The sequence below is a fragment of the Ceratotherium simum genome, chromosome 30, assembly GCF_057802395.1.
Source record: "Ceratotherium simum simum isolate JZ-2026a chromosome 30, ASM5780239v1, whole genome shotgun sequence".
Lineage (NCBI taxonomy): Eukaryota > Metazoa > Chordata > Mammalia > Perissodactyla > Rhinocerotidae > Ceratotherium > Ceratotherium simum.
This window is the reverse complement of record NC_141929.1, coordinates 19262559-19287873: the sequence shown is the minus strand read 5'-3', so window position 1 is coordinate 19287873 and position 25315 is coordinate 19262559. Positions and strand designations below refer to the sequence as shown.

The window sequence follows — 25315 nt, the reverse complement described above, 5'->3', positions numbered from 1 at the left end:
GTAGTTTTGTAATATATATTGTCCTTTAAAGTGACTTCTCCGGCCTCTGAGCAGTGTGCATTAGAGTTGGAACTATTGGTAGGTAAGGAGGATGGGTAACAAGGAATGCCATGAGAGAGAGTAAACTTTATTTTTATTTATTTATTTTTTTGTGAGGAGATCAGCCCTGTGCTAACATCCGCCAATCCTCCTCTTTTTTTGCTGAGGAAGACGGCCGTGGGCTAACATCTGTGCCCATCTTCCTCCACTTTATATGGGACGCCGCCACAGCATGGCTTGCCAAGCAGTGTGTCGGTGCGCGCCCGGGATCCGAACCAGCGAACCCCGGGCCGCCGCAGCGGAGCACGCGCACTTAACCGCTTGCGCCACCGGGCCGGCCCCAGAGAGTAAACTTTAAATTAACTACAGTGTTTGATCATTCGTTATCCATTTGCTTTATTCTTCTGATATATGAATAACAAAGATGTATTATAGGTACTGTTGTTTCCTACCATGATTCTGTGTTAAGCAGCCATACTTAGTAATAAATTTTGAAGATAATGAAATATTAGACCTTAAATGCCAAAACTTTAGTCTTGTATGTGCATTCTTTAGAAGTACAAGAATCTTAGCCTGATGGATTGCTTTTATTAATAAACATATCACTATAAAAGTCTAAGTATGGCATTAATGGCTTATTTGTAGTCCTACAAGTGAATCCTTTCTTGCCTGGTTATGTGTGTAGAATTAAAGAATCTTTTTACTTTGTGTTTCACTTTGTGTTTCACTAGTTCTTTAAAACAAACCACCACCAAAATTTACTTGCTTAAAGTAATAACTGTTTTATTTTTCATGATTCTTTGGATTGGCTGGGCTCCACTGATCCATTCATGTGGTGTCACCTGGGATTACTTATGCACCTGAATTCAGCTGGGAGCTCAGCTAGGGTGGCTGGAGTAGTTGAGGATTGTCTGGGCCTTTCTCTCCCACATGCTAGTTGGACTTCTTCATGGTGGCTCAGGGCTCCAAAAGAGTGAAAGTGGAATTTAAAAGGCTTCTTAAATGCTAGACTCATAACTTGCACAGTATCACTTGGCCACATTCTGTTTGTCAAAGGAAGTCACAAGGCCAGCTGTCAAGGAGAGAGGGGATATAGGTACTCCACCTCTTAATGGGGAAGTGGCACGCAAGTACAGGAATGGCGAGGAATTATTGACAGCCATCTTTGCAGACAATCTACCACAGTTAGTGTTAGTTTTGTCATACAAAAACATTTTTAATCTCAAAATTGAAATAGTAGAAAATAGTGATCATACATCTTTCTTTTTTGACCTGATTTCAGGTAGTAATGATAGTTCTTCCCTGCCAAATAACAGTAGCTATTTAGCTGAGTTGTTTAGAACCACTAATTTTCAGTAAGCAAATAAAATTTTTATATTTTTCTCCCTAGTATTGACTGTGCAGGTATTTTGAAACTCCGCAATTCAGATATAGAACTTCGAAAAGGAGAAACTGATATTGGCAGAAAGAATACTAGAGTACGACTTGTGTTTCGTGTACACATCCCACAGCCCAATGGAAAAGTTCTTTCTCTGCAGACAGCTTCTATACCTGTTGAGTGCTGTAAGTGAGCTGGTGATGTTTTAAAATTTTGTTTATAATAGATCATTTTCTGTTTTGCTTATAATGTAATATTTGGATCAAAAGTATATACTGAGGCACAGAGTCTGGGTAGCTGGTGTGATTTTCTTATATGGAAATAAGCTACATGTTTAGGTGGAGGAGTTATCTAATCTTGGAGTTATAAAATGGCTTCTCATTGTAATTTGACCCTAGATAGCTGTGTGACTATAGACAAATTCTCTTGACCACAGTTTTCTTATCTGTAAATGAGGAAGGAGGGCTTGATGACACCTGAGGACCAAATCATGAAGTTGATACTAAGTGTCACTTGGTCATGTTTGTTTCCTTAAAATGTCAGCCTTCATGTTGGAAGATGCCTGTCTCTGTGAGCTGACATCTTAGCTAAATAAGGACTTATAAGATTTTGTGTTTTGGTTTTTGACCATAATTTAGTTACATCAGATTGAGAAGGTGAATGCTTTTTCCTCTGACTTATAAAGGCAAGAGACGAGAAAAGGCCCTAGAACCTGATGTCTACCCAAGCCCTAGAGAACTATGGACCTCTGGCAGGTTAGCTGGTAGGACTGAAATATTGAGACTGCTGTTGAGATCTTTAGGGCATAGACTTAGAAATGTTCTAATTCTGTGTCTTAATTTTGTGTTGTTGGAAACTGAGGCACAAGTGTCTCAAGTACTCATCCAGGGTTATTTGCTTGTTGGTGACAGAGCTGTGCCTAGAACACAGGTTTTCTTAGTACTCTTTCGATTATATTATACCATTTTATTTCTGTTAACCACATGTATTCTTAATTTGGGATTGCATCTACTGTATTATCTTTCTACGCCTCCTTTTGCTGTTTGTTGAATTCAAGTAATACTTTATCATTTCCCAATTGACCGTGGGAATCACTGAATAAATCCATGGTAATAGAATTCACTGTAGAATAATTTTTTGTTCTTTTAATAAAGAATAAAATATTTAATTAAATTTAATAAAATAAATTTAAAAATCTATTTTATTATAAAAATTTCATTTATTTACTTTTAATAGATAATGCAGATAAAGGGTACAAATTTTAAAAAGAATAAAAGAGTATAGAGTGCAGAGCAAATTTCCAAGTCAGCTAGTTCCCCTTTTTAGAAGCAGCTATCATTGCCAGCATTTTTATTATCCTGCCAGAGTATTTTGTGCCCATATAAGCATATGTGTCTGTTTTTTTAACAAAGTAATTTAATTTAAGTTCATAGAGTAGTTTGCGTTTTTGAGATGGTTAGTCTAATGTAATTTTCTATTTTTTCTTTTAGTTTATTAAATTAATATGTGATTGTTGAGAATATAGAAAATGAAGAATGGTACAAAGAGTATTATTAGAATCTTTTGTATAATATCACTTCCCTGAGATAGTCACTATTAACCTTTTTTTGGATTTTCTTTTCTTTCTTTTTTTTTAGGGGGTGGGGTCTATACCTATATACAGTACTTTTTTGTGTGTATGTGAGGAGGACTAGCCCTGAGCTAACACCTGATGCCAATCCTCCCCGTTTTTCCCCCCTTGAGGAAGATTGGCCCTGAGCTAACATCCGTGGCCATCTTCCTCTACTTTACATGGGACGCCGCCACAGCATGGTTTGACAAGCGGTGCGGCCGTGCGCGCCGGGGATCTGAACCTGCGAACCCTGGGCTGCCACAGCGGAGCGCATGTACTTAACCGCTTGCGCCACCGGGCCGGCCCCTATATACAGTATTTTTTAGTTGGACTTACTTGATATAGTTTTATATCTTATTTTGGTATTTTCACTTATAATGGGCATTTTCTCATATTGTTAAATATTCTTCAAAAATACTATTTTTAACACGTGCATAATTTTTTTAGTATGGCTGTGCCATTTGTTGAACACATTTTTGCTGTTACTTTGAATGCACCTGTGATGGCTATTTCCCACCATAAATATCTAAAAGTTGAATTAGTTTACTCCCCAGGCCAGTCAATGCTTGTTTTCATGACCCTTCTCTGTGAGCCATTTGGAATATAAGTAGGGACATAAATATTTTCTGAGATCTAGATTGGTGCTCAGTACTTCCCAAGTGGTAGTTTGATCCTAAATCCCAGACCCATCCCCATGAAAGGATCTATTTTAACATCCTCCCCTTTTCTTTTTTTTTTTATGTGAGGAAGATCAGCCCTGAGCTAACATCCGATGCCAATCCTCCTCTTCTTGCTGAGGAAGATTGGCCCTGGGCTAACATCCATGCCCATCTTCCTCTGCTTTATATGGGACGCCGCCACAGCGTGGCTTGACAAGCGATGCGTTGGTGCGCGCCTGGGATCTGAACCTGCGAACCCCAAGCCGCCAAAGCAGAGCGTGTGCACATAACTGCTACGCCACCGGGCCGGCCCCTTAACATTCTCTTTGAATGGAACAGTGATCCCAATTCATATACCTTTTGTGGCTTGGTGAAATAGTTGGGAAAGACAAGAGCCATAGTGAACTGGGTGGGAGTGCATGCTTCCTAAAGGCATTCAAGTTTAAATTACTTTAAAATGTTGTTCTAGCCAAACAAAACACCAGCTGACCTTCCAAGCTACCAATTTTCCACCCAAGTAGTAGGACTAAAAGCAGTCCTGTTTTCCAAATGTGAAGAAGAAAGTATAATCTACACTTTTTTTTGCTTGTTTTAATCCAGAGAGAAACCTAGTTATCTCGGCATTTGGCAAGAAGAAACCCTTAGAGAACCTAAGCAATCAAAAGAAGTACAATATATAACTTGAAGCTCAAGCAGTTAAAAAAAAAAAGCAAGCAAGCAAGAAAGAAAAGAAAAGCCTGAAATAGGATCTCTAGAAAATATAGCAACTTGGAATTAGTCAATATCAGAGAAACACCAAGTGACCTGGCACCAAGGTCACTGTTTCTGAAAGTTGATAATTTAAATGACTTTAAGGCATTAAGAAAAATTATGTTCACATACCCTGGGAAGGGTATACCCTGGGTTCCCACATACCCTGGGAAAGAAGAGTGGAGTGTGCTATAGAAACAATTACATCCATTTGAAAAAATTTCAGTATTGAAATGTATAGTACTTTATGTATGATTCGGTTATTTAGTTATTTAGAAGATTGTCCAAAATGGAATCTCGATATCTCAATGATGATCTAGATGTTTTCTTTTTTTTTTTTTTTATGAGGAAGATCAGCCCTGAGCTAACATTGATGCCAGTCCTCCTCTTTTTGCTGAGGAAGACTGGCCCTAGGCCACCATCTGTGCCTATCTTCCTCCACTTTATATGGGACACCACCACAGCATGGCCTGACAAGTGGTGCATTGGTGCGCGCCCGGGATCCAAATCCCGGGCCGCCAGCAGTGGAGTGCGTGCACTTAACCACTATGCCACAGGCCGGCCCCATAGATATTTTCTTGATGGAAGGGCTACTTGGTGTTTTTCCTTTAGAAACTTGTCTTCTTTTAATTGAATGCAATATACTTATGCATCTTTGGATTTAATTTGCTTTTTATAATTATATTAGATTTATCCATTTTAACAGAGTTGTAGGGAAGAAATGTAGTAAAGACTTAAGCTAAAAAGAGAAAAATGGATGGAGTAAATGTGTTGGAGTCAGTATAAAGTTACAGTCATTAATTAATTTCTCTTTATTAGTTGATTTCTTTAAAGTTGTAATCTAAGAAAATAATTTAGAAATCATATAAGTTTAATAAATCTATTTTGTTTTCTAAATAACGTTAGTGATTTCAGTGGATATTGTTACCATTGTCTTGAATTTTAAAAGCGTGGAGTTTGCTTCTCTTTATTTTCATTTTGTAGCTTGAATTTGTCATTTATGTATGAAAGATTGTAAACTAATATTTTGTTTCTTCTCAATTCTTAAAAAAAAACAAAACAGCCCAGCGGTCTGCTCAAGAACTTCCTCATATTGAGAAGTACAGTATCAACAGTTGTTCTGTAAATGGAGGTCATGAAATGATTGTGACTGGATCTAATTTTCTTCCAGAATCCAAAATCATTTTTCTTGAAAAAGGACAAGGTAAATAATATAAAATTTGAGTTGATTGACCTCAAACGAAGGGGCAAAATTATTCAGGTGTTTCACCAACATTAATCACAAAATAGTTTTCCTAAAGCTACAAGCATCATTTATGCAGATTTAATTGTAAACAAAACATAAAATTTTTATGTAAATGTTAAGTTCTCATTAAGGATATCTCAAAAGTAGAAGAATCTCCAAGTAATTCTACTTCTAGGTATATATATACTCAAGAGAACTGAAACTTGGACACAAATGCTTATAGCAGTGTTATTCATAAAGCGAAAAAATGGAAACAACCCAAATGCTCCTCAACTGATAAATAAAATGTGGTATATCCATACAACGGGCTATTATTCAGCCATAAAAAGTAATAAAGTACTGATTCATGCTACAACGTGGGTGAACCTTGAAAACATTGTGCTAAGTGAAAGAATCGAGCACGAATTGTCCAGAATCAACAATCCATAGAGACAGAAAGTAGAATGGTGGTTGCTAGGGGTGGGAACGAGTTGTCAGTGGGGAGTGACTGCTATGGGGACGCGGTTTCTGGAATTAGATAGTGGTGGTGGTTGTACAGCTCTGTGAATATACTGAAAACCTCTGAATTGTATACTTTAAAAGAGTGAATTTTATGTATTTTATGTATAATTATATGAATTATATCTTAATTTTTAGAAAAGTAGAATCCTATATCTACCATGGTGTTTGGTTTTAGCCCTTCTTGAGCATATTTAAAATAATTTCCATCAATTATTCCCTCTCTCATATTTTTTTAAACATTTTAAAAATTGTGAAATACAGTTTTTTTTTGAAGAATAATATGACAAATACTCATACCTACTACCCAGTTTAAGAAATAGGCCATTTACCTTTGAAGGCCTCTTGGTGCCCCTTTCCAAATGGATCCCTCTCCTGAATCAGTCTTTGTTTATCTTTATAATTTTATATATTTTCTCCTGGTTTTGGACTTTATATAATATTGATTATTGTTTTTTTCAGGGGTCAACATTAATGTTTTTCCATGTAACTGAAGATCTTTTGCTTTCACTACTGTATAGTTTCATTGTATGACTATGCCACAGTCTATTTCCATTCTCTCACTGGATATCTGGGCAGTGTCCAGTTTTTAGCACTGCCAAATAATAGCTAATAATGCTGCAGTGAACATTTTAGTTCTTATCACCTGGTGGACATAGGCAAAAATCTTATAATATTTAAGTTTTGTTAATCCAGTAGGTGTAAAATGATACCTTGAACTTTGCGTTTGAATTTCCCTGATATCTATTGAGGTTGTTATGAGCCATTCATGTTTTCTTTTTTGTGCAATGCCTTTTCATGTCTTTGCCCATTTTTTTCCATTGAGTCAGTTTTCATTTTCTTACTGACTTATGGGATTCTTTATACATTGTGGATATCAAAATGAGTTGGAGAAGTGCCCCATCTATTTCCATTCTCCAAAAGTGTCTGTGTCATGTAGTCACCTTCCTTTGAACATGTGGCAGAGCTTACCTGTGAAACCTTCTGGGCTGGGGGCTGTCCTGTGGGGAGTTATTAATTTCTGATATAATTCCATTTATGGTTATAGGACCATTTAAGTTTATTTCTTCTTCTTTTTTTTTATTTTATTTTATTTTATTTTATTTATTTATTTTTCCCCCAAAGCCCCAGGAGATAGTTGTATGTCATAGTTGCACATTCTTCTAGTTGCTGTATGTGGGACGCGGCCTCAGCATGGCCGGAGAAGCAGTGCATCTGTGCGCGCCCAGGATCCGAACCCGGGCCGCGTGCATCGGAGCACACGCACTTAACCGCTAAGCCACAGGGCCAGCCCTAAGTTTATTTCTTCTTGAGTTAACTGTGGTGATTTATATTTTTCCAGGTGAATAGAAAAACACACTCTTCCTGTGTTTCTCCTTTACTCTCACAGTGCTACCACACTCACAACACTTCTGACACCAGATTTGTGGGTTTCCCATACATCGAGCAATTCTTCGGCACCAACTGAGTGTCCTCAATTCAATTCAATTCAATTTTGACACTAACTGGAGTTAGCACAGACCCGACAGGTTACACACTCAGTCCCATAAGACTCCTCCCACACTTCAGATGCCAATTGAAACTAGTGGGTCCCTGGGTTGCCCATAACTTCTATCCGACTTGGCTACAAATTAGAGGTTCCTATGACCTCCTCCTTGGATTCGATCATTTGGTAGAACAGCTCACAGAACTCACGGAAACACATACTTACATTTACCAGTTTATTATGTATAATAAAAGATATCATGAAGGATACAGATGAACATCTAGATGGAAGAACAAGGTATATGGGAAAGGGAGTGGAGCTTATATGCCCTCTATGAGTGCGCCACTCTCCCAGCAGCTCCATGTGTTAAGGAACCCAGAAGCTCCCCAACCCCATAGTGGTGAAATTTTCGTGAAGGCTTCACCACATAGGCATGATTGATTATTCCATTTCCAGCCCCTCTCTGGAGAATGGGAGTGGGGCTGAAAGTTCTAAGCTTCTAATTATGGCTTGGTCTTTCTAGTGACCAGCCTTCATCCAGGAGCCCACCAAGAGTCATCTTCTTAGAACAAAAGACACTCCTGTCACCCAGGAAATTCCAAGGGATTTAGGACTTCTCTGTCAGGAACCAGGATCAGAGACCAAATATTAGAACAAAAGGTGCTCCTAGTGTTCTTATCACTTAGGAAATTAGAAGTTTTAGGAGCTCTATGCCAGAAACCAGACTCAGAGACCAATATATATATTTTTTCTGTTATTTCACACCAGGATTTTATTTGTTTCACCTACGTTTTCAAGTTTATTGACATTAATTTGCTCATAATACTCTCTGCATCTGGAATTATATTTCTTTTAAAAAATTTGTTCCTGCTATTATTTATTTGTGCCATCTCTGGTTTTTTAATCAGTTTTTCCACAGTAGTTGGCTTTATTGATCCTTTCAGTTGTGTCTTTGTTTTCTGTTTCTCTAATTTCTGTTTTTCCTAATTTTCTTTTGTTTTTTGGCTTAATATGGTTTTTTTTCTTACTTTAAAAGGTTATCTCATTTGTTTTCATCTTTTTAAACTTAAGTATTTGAGGGTATACGTTGCCCCTATCGCCTATCTCTTGTAATTTCACTACCTCTTTTTCCACTGAATCCACTTTTGGGAGTTTAAATATGTTCAAATCTTCTCATTGTAAACATTCTCTTTTCCTTGACTCTGTCATCCTCATAACCTGTTATTTCATTTCTTTTTCATTTATCATCCAACCTCTCAAAAAAGTAGTCTGTCATCTACCTTCATTGCCTTACTTGCTACTTACTGTTTAATCATTTGTCTTTCACTATATTGAAATCATAACTTCCTAAAAATTTATTTGGCAGTCAGCTACCCACTCTCCTTTTGACACCCTGTTCTTTCTTGGCTTTTGTGTAATTGTACTTATCTGGATTTCTGAAGCCTGCCTTACCTCATTAAAGAAAACAACAACAGAGTATAAGGAAGAGATAGTATCTCAAAGCTATCCCTTTCCATTGTAAAAACTCATTAGTCCCTGAATATAATAAATATGTATGTTTAAGGCAGTTTCATTATAGAATTCATTTTATTTAACCCAGAGCTTTACATTGAAGAGCTTTTGATTTAAATTGAATCATGTTAAATGGTGGCAGTTACTCACTTTGGATGAGATTGCGGTTGTGAATTTATAACTCCTATCCTGAAAGCACCTTCAGTGATCCCTTTGTTTTTTAGGCTCCTTAATGTGGCATTCAGCCCACAGTCTGTTGCCTGTCTTTCCAGCCTTGTTTCTTACTGCTCCTTGCCTCATACTTTATTACTCCAGCGACACAGCTGCCTATGGTTCCCTAAATTGTGTGTTTTCTTGCCATCTTCCTTTGCTCATGCTGTCTTTTCTGCGTAGACTACCCTTCCCCCCACATGATCTGAGTTCTGCCTCATCTTTAAGCCTCAATTCAAGATCTCTTCAGGAAGCCTTCCTTGTCTCATACCTTCACCCCAAGACTAGGTTAAGGACCTTGACTTCTGTGCTCTTGGTGCATCCGGAGTGTACCTTTAGTGCTTTTAACCACCACATTTCATTATAATGAATTGTTTGTATTTGCCTTTCATCCACACACTGAAGGCAGGGTATCCTATCTCTGTTATCTCAGTAACCCAAAGTGCCTGGCATGTTGGGACCCAGCAAATGACTGCTGAACTTAGCTATAATTCTAAGTAGACATAGCATTTCTTTCTAGTGTCTCTTGTGCACAGGGGTAGCCGTTATCTAATTATTGGACTGGAAAATGATAGTCACAATCTGGAAGGCATTTGATTGAGTCTCTTCTGATATCTTCACAGACCAGATGAAGAAGTCATGCTAGCTGTGAAGATAGTTGTATGCGTTAGTCACTGGGTGAATACCCATGACATAAAAAGAATGGTTTAGAATAGCTGAACATCAGACTGGAGTGAGAGCTTTTAGTAGCAGGTGGGGCTCTCCTCAGGTGAACAGTTCACTTGGGATGAAGAGACAGAAAATATGTGCACCAGATCTTCGTATGACAAATCTGGAAAGCCTGGCAGATATTTTAGAAGACCATCAGTATCTAAAAAGATCTTGACAAGCCAAGTGATCCAAGAAAATAAAGTCTAGTAGGGAAAATTTAACATAACAAGGGTTACGGGATGGGGTTGGGAGGAAGCAGCTGCATAAGCGGGAGCTTGAGCTTGGCAATAGGAAATGTGGCAGAGTGAGGGACACTTACTGGCCGCAGACTAAGTATAAGAGTTAGCATGGTGCGGCTGCCCCAGAAAACTTATTAACAGAGACACAACATCCCCACATAAGGTGTTAAAGAGTTTCAGTCACCCTCTACCATGCTGGGTCATTTCTCACCTGGGCTCTTCAGTCCTGGGCCTAGTGCATTTGGAGGGAGATTGTCACACTGGAAGAGTGTTCAAAGAAGAGTGACCAAGAAGGCTAAAATATAGTGTAAGGAATAGATGCAGAACTGGGGATGCTAACCAGCAGAAGAGGAGACACAGCCAAATATAGCTGCTTTTAAATGTCTAAAGTATTGTCTCACAGAGAAGCACTCAAGATTTTTGCGGGGCGTGGCTACAAGGAGTAGTACTTAGACCAGTGGTTGGATAGTATGAGGAGACAGATTTCATCTATCATGAAGAGCTTTCCAGCAGCAATTACTGTCCAAAGATGAAATGGGTTACTTGGTTAGGTAGTGAGTTTACTGTTACTCAGGCATACAAACAGAGTTGGCCACCACTTTGCGGAGGTGCTCGCAGAGGATTTTCAAACATCACTTGAGGAATAAACTCTGTGGGGCCTGCTAACTGGAGCAGCCCAAGATCTTTCTCCACACTTTTTCCGCATGGGTACACATTTTATTTTTATAATGGAAGTCGGTGAGAAAAAGATTCCCTTTGCCAAAAATCTGTGATACTAAATACATTAGATTATGTTTATATGCTTGAATTACTTTTAACTGTAAATTGTTTCTTTCAACAGATGGACGACCTCAATGGGAGGTAGAAGGGAAAATAATCAGGGAAAAATGTCAAGGGGTAAGAAACTTAACCTTATTTCTTTAGAAATATTTAAGAAGCTTTATGAGAAAATTGGATAGTGGTACTTTATGGTATAGATGAGGAGTCTTTTATCTATTGAGTAGTAGAAAAGTAAATTAGAATTTTTAGAAGTTTGGATGTGAAATAGATACTTTCCTGATATTAAAATTAAAGTTTAGGAAAGATAAACAACAGTTGATGTCTTTCTTCCCTTTTTCCATGTATAGGAAAGGAGAAATTGGAAATGAAAGTTTATTAGAAGCTTCTTACTGAAGTTATTGTTAGTTTATTTGTCTGAATTCAGTGAGGAAATCAAACAGATTCATTAAAGAACATATATAATGGGCAAAAAACAGGAGGAGGACAAGCCCTCAGGGGTTTGTGTGTTGAACACACTATTCTCCACTCCTCAGCATTAAGCCTTCCAGGATTCAACACTGAAAGCTGTGATCTCTTCGTCCTGGTTGGAATGGAGACAGAATCATCTCTAGGGTAGAGAATACCACTTTCCACAGTGCTCTCCAAAGACCTGGAGAGATTAGGTTAAGGATTGCAATTGGTTTGGGGCTAAAGGTTTTCATCCTGCTTATATAAAATTATTCTTGATACAGATACAGATTTTGTGTATTCCCAATTTAGAACATTTTGAATATACAATTTAAGATAAGCAATCTAAACTATAATGGAGCTTGAGAAATACTAAACTTGGTTAAAAACCAGAACAGACTTCCAGTTAAGATGTATAGTAACATGCAGTATTCAGTAGAGCAAAATATCTCACTACACAGTATATAAGACTGTTTTTATTTCTGCTACAACTAGAAACCCAACTGGGTGAATAAAAAGCAATTTCTTCTTGAATCGTTTACTTTAAAGTGCTTATTTCTGTTAAGACTGAAGTATCTGTAGAGTAAATCTCCAGATGACTTAGATGACCAGTTGATGTGCATAATGATCTGTCATGGGAGAGCCTGGGTAGTTAAGACTCATGAGTTGTGCTGAGTTTAGCAGGTGCATTTCATTTTTAGTTCTGAATGTAACATAATCTTTCTTTCCATGCTCCTTAGGCTCACATTGTCCTTGAAGTTCCTCCATATCATAACCCAGCAGTTACAGCTGCAGTGCAGGTGCACTTTTATCTTTGCAATGGCAAGAGGAAAAAAAGCCAGTCTCAACGTTTTACTTACACACCAGGTACAAGGAATTGTGATGGTTTACTATAGAACTTTCTTTCATAATGAATAAAATGTTATTCAATGAATCCTGTATTAGAATGTTGAAGGCAAGGTACTTATAACCAATAAAAATTCCAACATATGCCTAATCTGTAAAGTTTGTGTTGACTTTAAATATTTGATGTGATATCAGTTATTATTTTGTAGTTATTTTTTAGAAGGAAGTTAGAAAATTGAATGTAGATTTGAAGTCTGTTTTTCAGGAGCTACCAAAAATCACCAGCACTACAGGAGGGGCAGGTGTTTGTGAATATATGTGAACTCCTTTTGTGCCCTTAGCACTTCAAGAAGGCACTATGTCTGTTTCATAGTATCTTCATCTCAACCATTCCCAATCAGATGAAAAATCTCTCGTTAGATTTTCATTTGGCAAGTAGTGACTGTAGCATACTGTGGGCTGTGGAATATAAAGTTAATGCCAGATTCCTGGTTTTATAGATGCACCCTAACAAAGGAAGCTTCCACACCTCTTTCTGCAGAGTTTAAGTGCTATAACTTTCCAAGGCTTGATTGTGACACATAACTTATAAGCAATAATTTATGCTAATGTTTACATACTTAGAGAACAAATATTTAGAGAGGCCTTTTCTGTGCTAGGCACTGGGTTAGTCACCAGAGCATATGATAATAAAAAAAATCATAGTGAACGTTACTCTCCAAAACTTATTCCTCCAAAAACTTTTAAATGGTTTATAGTAAATGAAAAGATCAAACACTTGAATTTCAGAGGGTACTGGTTATTAATGGTCATTCGTCATTCATATTCTTTAAAGCCTGGCTTTAAAGAATTTATAGCCTCTAGAGTCCACTTATATTCCACAATCTGAAAGTTAATAGTACTTGATCATGTTAATACATTACTTGGTAATAAAATATTTCAGATAATTTTCAAATAGAATACAAACCTTTTGAAAACTAAAGATTTTGGTTAGCTATTTCATTCATTCATCAATTCAGTAAGTACTTGAGGGTACCTGCTAGGTGGGCAAAAGCTATCTCTGTCCCTTCTCTCATGGAACTTATAATCTAGAGGAACAAATAGAAGCTAACAGATCACTAAATAAATAAATTATTAACAAAGTTGTAATTTGAAACTGAGATAAAGACCCTGAAGGGAAGGACCCAATACTGTGTGTGAAAATAACAGAGGGACCCTTGCCTAGGCTAACTGGTTGAGAAAAGGCTTCCATGAGGAAGTGATACTTGAGTTGATAGCTGGCAAATAATAGTAATAGTTTGCAGTTGTATAACATTTACTGTGTTCTTAGTACTGTTTTAAGCCATTTCTATATTTATTCATTTAATCCTTATAATAGACCTATGAGATAGATTATTATCTTGTGGGTTTTTTGGGGGTTTTTTTGCTGAGGAAGATTCACCCTGAGCTAACATCTGTGCCAGTCTTCCTGTATCTTGTATGTGGGTCGCCACCACAGCGTGGCCACCGATGAGTGGTTTAGGTCCATGGATTATCATCTTGTTTTACAGATGATGAAACTGAGTGGCTAATAAGTGCCTCAGGTCTCACAGTATATAAGTCTTAGAGGCAAACATCATGCACAGGCAGTATGGTTCCAGAGTCTGGGCTTCTAACTCTTATGCTAGATTACATCTCAGGTTTGTTCATTTATTTAGCAAACGTATAGAGCATTTAGTGTGTGCCAGGAATTATTCTAAGCAGTTTATACATAATAACTCATTTATCCTCCCATAACTCTATAAGGTAGGTACTGTTGCCCTCCACATTTTGCAAATGAGCGAACTGAGGTCACACAACTAATAAATGGCAGAGGTGAGAATTTAATCCAGGCATTCTGGCTGTAGAATCTATACTGTTAATTACTACGACAGATAAACTGTGGGAGAACATTCCAGATAAAGGCAGCAGCACATGCAAAAGCTCTTAGTTGGTTGGATCATCGAGTTAAAAGAATTATAAGAAGTGAGCTTTAGGGGCCGGCCCCATGGCTTAGCGGTTAAGTATGCACGCTCTGCTACTGGCGGCCTGGGTTCGGATCCCGGGCGCGCACCGACGCACTGCTTGTCTGGCCATGCTGAGGCCACGTCCCACATACAGCAACTAGAAGGATGTGCAACTATGACCTACAACTATCTACTGGGGCTTTGGGGAGAAAAAGGGAAAAAAAGGAGGAGGATTGGCAATAGATGTTAGCTCAGGGCCAGTCTTCCTCTGCAAAAAATGAGGAGGATTGGCATGGATGTTAGCTCAGGGCTGATCTTCCTCACAAAATAAAAGAAGAAGAAGTGAGCTTTAACAGGGAGGTGACAGGATCAGATTTATGTTTCAAAAATTGTTTTCTTGGGGCCAGCCCTGTGGCCTGGTGGTTAAGTTCGGCATGTTCTGCTTTGGCGGCCTGGGTTTGTGGGCCCAGATCCCGGGCGTGGACCTACACCACTTGTCAGCCATACTGTGGCAGTGACCCACATACAAAACAGAGGAAGATTGGCACAGATGTTAGCTCAGGGCTACTCTTCTTAAAGCAAAAAAAGAAGAAGATCGGCAACAGATGTCAGCATGGGGGGACTCTTCCTCTGCAGAAAAAAATGAAATTATTTTCTTCATATTTCTTCTGTCTCTTTATAAAGTGTAAATGACCAGTTTAGTCTTAGATTACCAACTGTGGAGTAAGATTTATATGGGAGAGGCCCAGGGTTAAAAAGGTGATTCAAACAGCAAGCGTGTTTTGAATATACAGAGGAAAGAGCGTCAATAATGATAAAGAATATCAGGTTTCTGAGAAGGGTAGGAGGGGATAGGATTTAAAATATAGAAGTTGGGACGGGCGTAGGATGGGCAAAGGAACAGGAGGGAAAACAAAGATGAACAAGATGGATGTACATTAGGAAGATTTGTAGATTTGGTAGTGGAGAGTTTAGAGAGTTTCCATATGATACCTTCAGTTTTTTTGCTGTAATGAATGACATGAAGTCTCCTGTTGTGAACAGAGGGGACTGTGGGTGATTTGGCAGTTTGAAAAGTGTGGAGAAGTTTGAAATAGTTGTTTTAAAGAGAGGGGAGAGGGCCGGCCCCGTGGCTTAGCAGTTAAGTGCGCGCGCTCTGATGCTGGCGGCCCGGGTTCGGATCCCGGGAGCACCCCGAGGCACCACTTCTCCGTCCAACGCGAGGCCGAGTCCCACGTACAGCAACTAGAAGGATGTGAACCTATGACGTACAACTATCTACTGGGGCTTTGGGGGGAAAAACTGAATAAATAAAATCTTTAAAAAAAAAAAATAATAAAAAAAAATAAAGAGAGGGGAGAGTAAGTTACCACAGAAACCTAATAGGATTCTAGGCATGATTGAAGGGTACCTTTGATGTTGATATTCATGAATTTATAGATGCTAATTAGTCCTGCTTTGTAACTTTCTTAAGCACCACTCAGGTTCTTCAGGGCACGTGGTAAAATATGGATAGTAAGGCTCCTCCAGAGTGAGATTTACTAAGGACATATGGTCCAATAGTGTTATCAAATGCTGTTGAGATGGGGGTCTATAGAATCTAACTTGAATAAGAAGGGAGAGGGCTTCGGGATTGCAAGCAAAAAAAAAAAGCAATAGGGGCAGCAGATTTAGAGGTTTTGATTACTACCATCATAGTGGTGGTAGTTGAACAGGCAAACAGAAAGGAGAGAATATAATGCCTTTACATTATCAGCTTGTGAATTGGGAGGACAATATAAAGACAGAGTCCTAGAGGGCATTACATATGAAAATGGAAATCAATGGGGCCCCAGAGTGCAGAGAGAATATTGGACTGGACTACATCTGTCGTCACTGGCCTTATGGTTGACAGAATACAGATCAGGTGGCACACACTAACAGAAGAATGGACACACAGAAGTGTTTTGGACAGTTACTATCTTTTCTCTATAGCATTTGGCTTGTTTCATTTGTTTCTGAAATGAAATTTTGGATAAAATTTTTACAAAAGCAAATAACATTACTGTGAATTTTTTTAAAAAGAAGACAAGCTGAAAAAATATTTTAAAATGCCCAAATTCTCTTCCACTCTGAAACTGTCATTCTATCCTTCTAGAGCCTTTTGATCCATATATAGACACAACTTTTTAAAAATAGAAATAGGACCACACTGTATATACTAATTTTGTAACCTGGACATTTTTATTTTTCCTTGCCAGTGGATATAGTTTTACAGAATTTTATTAGCTTGTCAGTATTCTATTGTATGACCCTGTCTTTGTTGTGTTAGGGTTATTATGTTTGTCTTATTAATTTGTATGAATTCTTTATATTTGAGATTTAGCGTATGTGTATGATTCACAAATTACCCTAGCCAAAGAGGTGATAGAGCACAGAGCCCTTCCGTAGTGGTGCTGTCTGAACTTCTGCCCACCTTCTAGCTTCAGAACTTCCAATGTGGGAGGCCTCACCCCCACTCCAGCATCCCTAAAGCCGTTGAGGGAATGTGTCTCCCTCTGAGGCCTAGCAGAAGTTATTTGTACTTAGGGGTACCATCTGAGCTCTGGTTTTAGAATAATGGAGTTTCCAGGGACACCATTAGAGCCAAATTCTCATAAATAATATTTTGCCTGTGGGAAAGTATATTCTGTATTCTTTTTAAAGATTTTTATTTTTATTTATTTTTTTCCCGCCAAAGCCCCAGTAGATAGTTGTATGTCATAGCTGCACATCCTTCCAGTTGCTGTATGTGGGACTCGGCCCCAGGATGAACGGAGAAGTGGTGCCTCGGTGCGCACCCGGGATCCGAACCCGGGCCGCCAGCATCGGAGCGCGTGCACTTAACCACCAAGCCACGGGGCCGGCCCTATTCTGTATTCTAAGTAGTTGATTGGACAGACTGACTTTTGGATTGTGGTTATTCTGATTGGGAGAGAAAGACTGGCTTACAGTCAGATTAGATCTCAGCTCTGCCACAGACTGTACCCATGGATTAACTTCTATTAAGTGAGGATATAAGACTAAAGCAATGGTTTTCAAGTTGTTTTGTTCTTCAAATAAAATCTTATGCAAAAAGCTAATATATAAAAAAGGATGAAAGCTAGCTTTAGGTGCTCTGTTTACACTAGAAGAGGAAATCCAGAGCTCCTACACTTTGGATCCTACTCTTCCATGTCCACCACTTGAAGAAGAGTGTGAAGCTTCTCATGGTTTGAAAACCACTAGCCAGTTTTTTTTTTCTGGATCCCTCCATCTATCAACATTCTAAATTTGAGAATGAGATATATAATACAAAAGGTAGAGTTTATCTGTTTCTAAAACTCAGCGCATTCTAGATATGGTAAGGTCTCTTCTACTATATTTCCCTCCAAACAAGAATAAATTACCATAGACCGGTAGTGAGGACTTCCTATGGTTTGGTCAGCTTAGAGTCTGAATCCCTTATAGACAAAAAGAGTGATACTTGATTTGGCAGAGTGGAAATACACTCAATTTAGCAGAGCGGAACTCTGAGTCTGAGTGCCCAGATGTGGATCAGGAACATAGAAATAAGTATTGGCTCATGCAAGAAAGATGAATGCTATGCTGTAGTTTTCAGTCCGTCTGTCTTCTTTTTAGTGCATGATAACCAACTATTTATGTAACCAAGGTGCCCCACCCCCCAGCCGTCACTCCATTCAAGATTAAACAAGGGATGAAAGTAGGCTTTCTTGGATATTCTCCCTCTTTATGTAGAAATATAACTCTGGGTGTAGGATTCACTGTGACTTTCCTGGGACCAGAGTAGGAGCTTAAGTAGAAAAGGAAAAGAGGGCCGGCCCTGTGGCTTGGTGGTTGAGTGCGCGCGCTGCGATGCTGGTGGCCCGGGTTCGGATCTCGGGTGCGCATCGAGGCACCACTTCTCCGTTCATCCTGGGGCCGGGTCCCGCATACAGCAGCTAGAAGGATGTGCAGCTACGACACACAACTATCCACTGGGGCTTTGGGGGGAAAAAATAAAATAAACAAAATCTTTAAAAAAAAAAAAAAAAAAAGAAAAGGAAAAGAAAGAATCTAGTGGTTCAGGGGGAAAGTTCTAGTTCTTCCAAAGTCAGAAGAAAAGTAAGTACATCAAGACATTAGAGAGGTCAGGAGCCACTAGACACAGTGAACCATACTTGAAACACCTGAGCAAGAATCAGAAACTGGATGGAGGCATAGGCCAGGAGCATGAGCATTGTGGCAGAAGCAACAAGAAGATTGGTAATATACCTTTCTCTCTGTCCTTGGGGTTGTAGTCTTGTTGTTAGGGGTGGGCTCACCAGTTGGCAGATTTAGAGGCTAAAGCAAATGAATAATCAGCTCGTTTTGTTCTTGCTGGGAAACCAGAGTAAAGTGTAGAACTCAAATGCACCCCCAGACAAGTGCTTCATTAATTACCTCTTCTACAGTAAAATATACTGTCAACGCTATTTTAATTCTTACCTTCATTTCTTCAGATTGAGACCATGCTTGTGTGAAGAGACTTACATTTTTGCAGGGTTTGGTAAATGGTCAGATGAGATTTGACCTTGCTTTGGGTCTCATTGTTATTTTCTTTTGACAAAAAATGAAGTCTTTATATTTTGTCAAGATCATGAAAATTTTAGTTATGTTAATTAGCAGTACAAACTTGGAAGGAACAATGGGGTTTGAATTCAGGAAAATTATCTTTAAATGATTTATAGCACTTCAATAGGAGGCTAAAGTATATAACTTTTAAGTGGACTGAAGTGTTTGCCAAGAAAAACAGTGAAATCAGTTGTTTTGACACATAATAAATTAACTAATGGTTCTTTTCTCTTTTGTTATGCATATTAAATAAAATAAGCAAAATGCATTGATTTCTACTTTGAGCGGTCCTTTCATCAGATAGATTCATCCTAAATCACGGATCTGTTCCTTTTTTTTAATGTGATGAAGGATGATGGTTGGTATTCATAGCCTCTGCTTGCTTGATGGAATGGTGAAGTGGAATCTTCCTTGGTGATACAGTATACGGTAGTGATTAAAGGCATGGACTTTGGAGGCAGAAAAGCCTGGGTTCAGGTATTGTGATGCCACTTAGCTGCTGTGAGATCTTAGTGTCTTTAATCTCCTCTTCGTATACTCATTTATAAGGCAGGGAAAATAATAATCCCTACCTTATAAAGATTGTTTTGAAGTAAATTCGGACTTTAAGTTGCAAATGACAGAAACTAAGTTTAAACTAGCTTAACAAAAAAGGGAATTTATTGGCTCGTGTAACTGGAAGATTAACTGGAATGCTCGCTTCAGATGTCCTTCATTTCAAGCAGTGTTGTCTCAGGGTTTAGGCTTTCTCTTCATTTTAACACTGCTTTTCTTTTTGTTGGCTTTACTCTCAGGCAGACTTTCACCATGTGGCATCTCTAGGTTTGTTTCATCTTCATAATTAGCAGTCCTAGAGAAGAGAGCCGGTAACCACTATCCTCCCCCCCATCTCCATCAAGATCAGTCCTAGGGTCACATTCAAATCTCTAGTTCAGTCTTGTTGAGTTGTAGGAGTTCTTTATGTATTCTGGTTATTAAACCCTTTTCATAAATATTATTTGCAAATATTTTTCCCATTCTGTGGGTTATCTTTTCATTCTCTTAATAGTGTCCTTTGATGCTCAAAAGTTTTCGTTATGATGAAGTCCAATTTGCCTATTTTTCTTTTGTTACCTGTGCTTTTGGTGTCATACTTAAGAAACAGTTACCAAATCCAACGTCATGAAGCTTTTGCCCTTTGTTTTCTTCTAAGAGTTTTGTAGTTTTAGCTCTTATGTTTAGGTCTTTGATCCACTTGAGTTAACTTTTGTATATGATGTTAGATGAAGTTCCATCTTCATTATTTTGAATGTGCTAGCCAGTTGTCCCAGCACCATTTGTTGAAGAAACTATTCTTTCCCCATTGAATGGTATTGGCTCTCTTGTTTGAAGAGCAATTGACTATTCCATTGGTCCATATGTCTTTCCTTATCCCAGTACCACACTGTTGTCATTACTGTAGCTTTATACTAAGTTTTGATATTAGGAAGTGTGAATCCTCCATCTTTTTCAAGATTGTTTTTGGTGTTTGGGATCCCTTGAGATTCCATATGAATTTTAGGATGGGTTTTTCTATTTCTGTAAAAAATGCTGTTGGGATTTGATAGGGATTTCATTGAATCTGAAAATCGCTTTGGTGAGTATTGTGTTCTTAGCAATTAATTAAGTCTTCTAATCCCTGAATCCAGAATGTCTTTCCATGTATTTAGGTCTTCTTTAGTTTATTTAGCAGTGTTTTATAGTTTTTGGTGTACAAGTCTGCTTTCCTTGGTTAAATTTATTCTTAAGTATTTTATTTTTTTTGGTGCTATTGTAAATGGAATTGTTTTCTTAATTTCTTTTTCAGATTTTTTTATTGCTCCTTTATAGAAATACAACTGATTTTTGCATGCTGATTTTGTGTCCTGCAACTTTGTTGAATTTGTTTATTAGCTCCAACAGCGTTTTGTGGATTCCAGTATTTCTTTTGATGCCCCATTATTATTTCTTTCTTTTTTTTTTTTGTGAGGAAGATCAGCCCTGAACTAACATCTATTGCCAATCCTCCTCTTTTTTTTTCCTTCCCCAAAGCCCCAGCAGATAGTTGTATGTCATAGTTGCACATCCTTCTAGTTGCTGTATGTGGGACGCGGCCTCAGCATGGCCAGAGAGGCGGTGCATCGGTGTGCGCCCGGGATCCGAACCCGGGCCGCCAGTAGCGGAGCGCGCGCACTTAACTGCTAAGCCACCGGGCCGGCCCCCCATTATTATTTCTATTGTAATATGGATCTGACAGTTATTGAGGATCAAATGAGATACACGTGAAACCCATTCTAAACTAGAAGCTCTATGAATGTCATTTTCATGATTTCTGATATATGATGCTGTGAAGGACAAAAACTTTGTTTTTTTTTCCCTTCCTATATAAGGAAAAACTCAGTTCTTCCCTACTGTGTTTCTCTGCTGTGAGTCTCCTTTACTACTCACACAGAACACTTTACTTCTGACACTTCTAGTCACCAGATGTGTGTAGGTTTTTCCTCATAACAAGCAATTCTCTGTGATACCAACTGGGTGTCCTACAATTTAGCTCAATTCTAATACTATATACCTGGAGATAGTGTCATATCTCACAGTTAAGGGCTCAGTCTCAAAAGACTGCTCCCCCCCCCCCCCCGCCCCCCTTCAGGTGCCAGTTACAAGCTCAGGTTATCACCTGTGCTTCTGACCAACTGGCTATAGATTGGATGTTCCAAGAACCCATTCCTTGGGTTCGATTAATTTGCTAGAGTGGCTCACAGAACTGAGAGAAACACTTAGTTACGTTTACCAGTTTATTAAAGGATATGATAAAGGATACAAATGAACTTCCACATGGAAGAGATGTGTAGGGCAAGGTATTTGGGAAGGGATGAGGAGCTTCCATGTCCTGTCCAGGTGTGCCACTCTCCCAGCACTTCCACATATTCACCAACCTGGAAGCTCTCTGAACCCCATACTTTTGGGATTTTTATGGAGGCTTCAACACATAGGCATGATCAATCATTAACTCCGTTTTCAGCATTCTCCCTTCTCAGGAGAATGGTGGGTGGGGCTGAAAATTCCCAGTTTCTAATCATGGCTTGGTCTTTTTGGTGACTAGCCCTCATCCAGGAGCCATCCAGGAGCTCACCTCATTAGAACAAAAGATACTTCCATCACCCAGGAAATTACAAGGGTTTCAGGAGCTCTGTGTGAGGAACAGAGGTCAAAGACCAGTATTAGAACAAGAGATGCTCCTAGTGTTCTTTTTTTGTGTGTGTGAGGAAGGTCAGCCCTGAGCCAACATCTGCCAATCCTCCTCCTTTTTTTTTTGCTGAGGAAGACTGGCCCTGGACTAACATCCGTGCCCATCTTCCTCCACTTTATATGGGACACCGCCGCAGCACGGCTTGACAAGCAGTGCGTCGGTACGGGCCTGGGATCCAAACTGGCAAACCCCGGGCCGCCGTAGCAGAGAGTGCGCACTTAACCGCTTGCGCCACCGGGCCGGCCCCCAACTCCTAGCGTTCTTATCACTTAGGAAATCACAAGAGTTTTAGGAGCTGTGTGCCAGGAACCAGGATCAGAGACCAATATATATTTTTTATTACCTCACAGATAGAACATGCAAAACCAGGTGACTGGTAGGTTTCATATCAGAGATTCCAAATTCAAGGCTTTTATTAGGCGATAGCATTTTGGGGGTTTTAAAAACTTATTTATTTTTAAATAGGTACTATATATATATGATGAAAAACATTCAAAAGGCACAAAAACTTACACAGTAAAAAGTAAATCTCCCTCCTACTCCTATCCCCTAGTCACCTACTTTCCCTTCCCGGCAGTTATCAATTTCATGTCCATCTTTCCAGAGATATCCACCATATATAAGCAAAAATGGTGGTAAATAAGCAATATTTTACATGAATTGTGACATATTCACATTGTTCTGCAACTCGCTTTTTTTTGTCACTTAGCAACATATCTTAGAAATCTTTCGACATTACTTCATAAAGTTCTATGAAGTATTATTTTTTTTAACTTGAATACTTTTAGAGCAAGAACCACTGTTGTCTTATGCTTGCTGACTTCACATATTTTATTTTTTCTGCCTTCCTGAAGGAATTTAAGTTTTCAGTCCCTGGTTTGGATGCATGCTACAGTTGTGTAGCCTAGAATGAAGTCCTTTCATAATTATTTTATGTATTATGTGGTAACATTTGCTTTAATCATTTTCTTTTCAGTTTTGATGAAGCAAGAACACAGAGAAGAGATTGACTTGTCTTCAGTTTCATCATTGCCTGTGCCTCATCCTGCCCAGACCCAGAGGCCTTCCTCAGATATAGGACACCCACATGAGAGTGTACTGTCAGCACAGAGAAGCTTGGTTTGTCCCATCCAGCAAACATATGCATCCATGGTAGCTTCATCCCATCTGCCCCAGTTGCAGTGTAGGGATGAGAGTGCTGGTAAAAAACAGCATATGATACCTACTTCAGTCGTGCACCAGCCTTTTCAAGTCACACCAACACCTCCTGTGGGGTCTTCCTATCAGCCTATGCAAACTAATGTTGTGTACAATGGACCAACTTGTCTTCCTGTTAATGCTGCGTCTAGTCAAGAATTTGATCCAGTTTTGTTTCAGCAGGATGCAGCTCTTCCCAGTTTAATAAATTTTGACTGTCAACCATCATCATCCTTATCTTTTCATTCTTCAAATTCAGGCTCAACAGGACATCTGTTAGCCCACACACCTCATTCTGTGCAGACTCTGCCTCATCTGCCGTCAATGGGATACCATTGTTCAAACACAGGACGAAGATCTTGTTCTTCTCCAGTGGCCGACCAGGTCACAGGTCAGCCTTCCCCTCAGTTACAACCCATTACGTATGGTCCTTCACATTCAGGGTCTACAACAGCTTCCCCTGCAGCCTCTCATCCCCTGGCTAGTTCACCACTTTCTGGGCCACCATCTCCTCAGCTACAGCCTATGCCATACCAATCTCCTAGCTCAGGAACTGCCTCATCACCGTCTCTAGCCACCAGAATGCATTCTGGACAGCACTCAACTCAAGCACAAAGTACAGGCCAAGGAGGTCTTTCTGCACCTTCATCCTTAATATGTCACAGTTTGTGTGATCCAGCATCATTTCCACCTGATGAGGCAACTGTGAACGTTAAACCTGAACCTGAAGAGCAGGAACCTAACTTTTCAACAATTGGTCTACAGGACATCACTTTAGATGATGGTAAGTTCGTCTTTATGTTCTTGAAGCAGTGAAGATCCAGGAAGGTCCTTCTCTAAGAGTCATGAAAAAGTTAGCACAGATTGCTTATTGGCATATGGTTGGGCTTTTTAATAAGTTGTTGTTATTAGAAATATGTTAATATATATATGGCTTTGACGATAGACATGAAAATCCATGCTTTAAAGTCTATTTTACCACTAATATCTGTTGTAAAGGTTGAGACGTTGAGTGATAACCTACCACCCATTTGTGATGGAATTGTAGACATGAGATTTATTGGGCATCTTTTTTTCCAGAACATATAGTGAGGTCACAGTATCTAGAGAACGGAATTCAGGGACATTAATTCAGTAGACATTGTTGAGTGCCATTTATTTGCAAGATGCAAAGTTAGATGCTGAGAATACCAGGAATGTATTAAGTTAGAGTTCCTGTCCTTGAAGAGACTCATACAAGGAAAGAACCTGCTTCTCTATAGCCCTGACGGCTTGCTGAGCCAGATAATGGTGATGGTACAAGACCAGACTGATATGCTGCTGCTGGTACAGCTGTTGGCACCAAGATAAAAAGAAGCTATTTATATAAATGTAGCAAGTTGATGTGTAGACCTCTGTTGTTCTGAAATCAATAAATTGGAGAACAAACTCTAGAATATTAATCATTTCAGTAATTGAAAATTCCCCAAGGTAGGATTTTCAGGCAATAATTTGAATTTATTTTTGGCTTTATCATTTGTATATATCTTAGTAAAATTTTGTCTAAATAGGAATTCAGTGAAAGCTGCCTGAAACTGTTGTCCAATATGAAAATTCTAAAGATTCTGAAACACGGATATGGAATTTTAGTTCTCTCTTTGATTCTGTATTAATCTGTAGAAAAGTAATTCTAGGTCACCCATTTCCTTTACACATCTGGAGAAGATGAGTTTACTACTTAGTTGTAAAGCTGGTATTAAATCCTAAATTCCAAATGTAAGGGGAAGGGAAATAAAATGTGACACCCCCCCCTTCCAGAGCTTGACCATCAGATCAGTACACGACTGACTATAACCAAGATATAAAAGAAGCACATTAGGAGA

General features: G+C 38.9%; 1 protein-coding gene across 8 annotated transcripts in view; it reads left to right on the top strand.

The window, feature by feature from the left end:
- NFATC3 (nuclear factor of activated T cells 3) overlaps positions 1–25315 on the top strand; it is a 123963-nt gene that overhangs the window by 71846 nt on the left and 26802 nt on the right. For 7 of the 8 annotated variants that reach the window (XM_087420043.1, XM_004431756.3, XM_087420039.1 and 4 more), the window contains 5 exons: positions 1430–1602; positions 5502–5642; positions 11182–11237; positions 12308–12434; positions 23233–24237. In XM_087420043.1, the coding sequence (XP_087276169.1) occupies positions 1430–1602; positions 5502–5642; positions 11182–11237; positions 12308–12434; positions 23233–24237 (1502 nt within the window). Of the gene's footprint in view, positions 1–1429; positions 1603–5501; positions 5643–11181; positions 11238–12307; positions 12435–23232; positions 24238–25315 lie in introns of those variants that run through there. The other variant, XR_015549149.1, reaches the window with a different exon arrangement.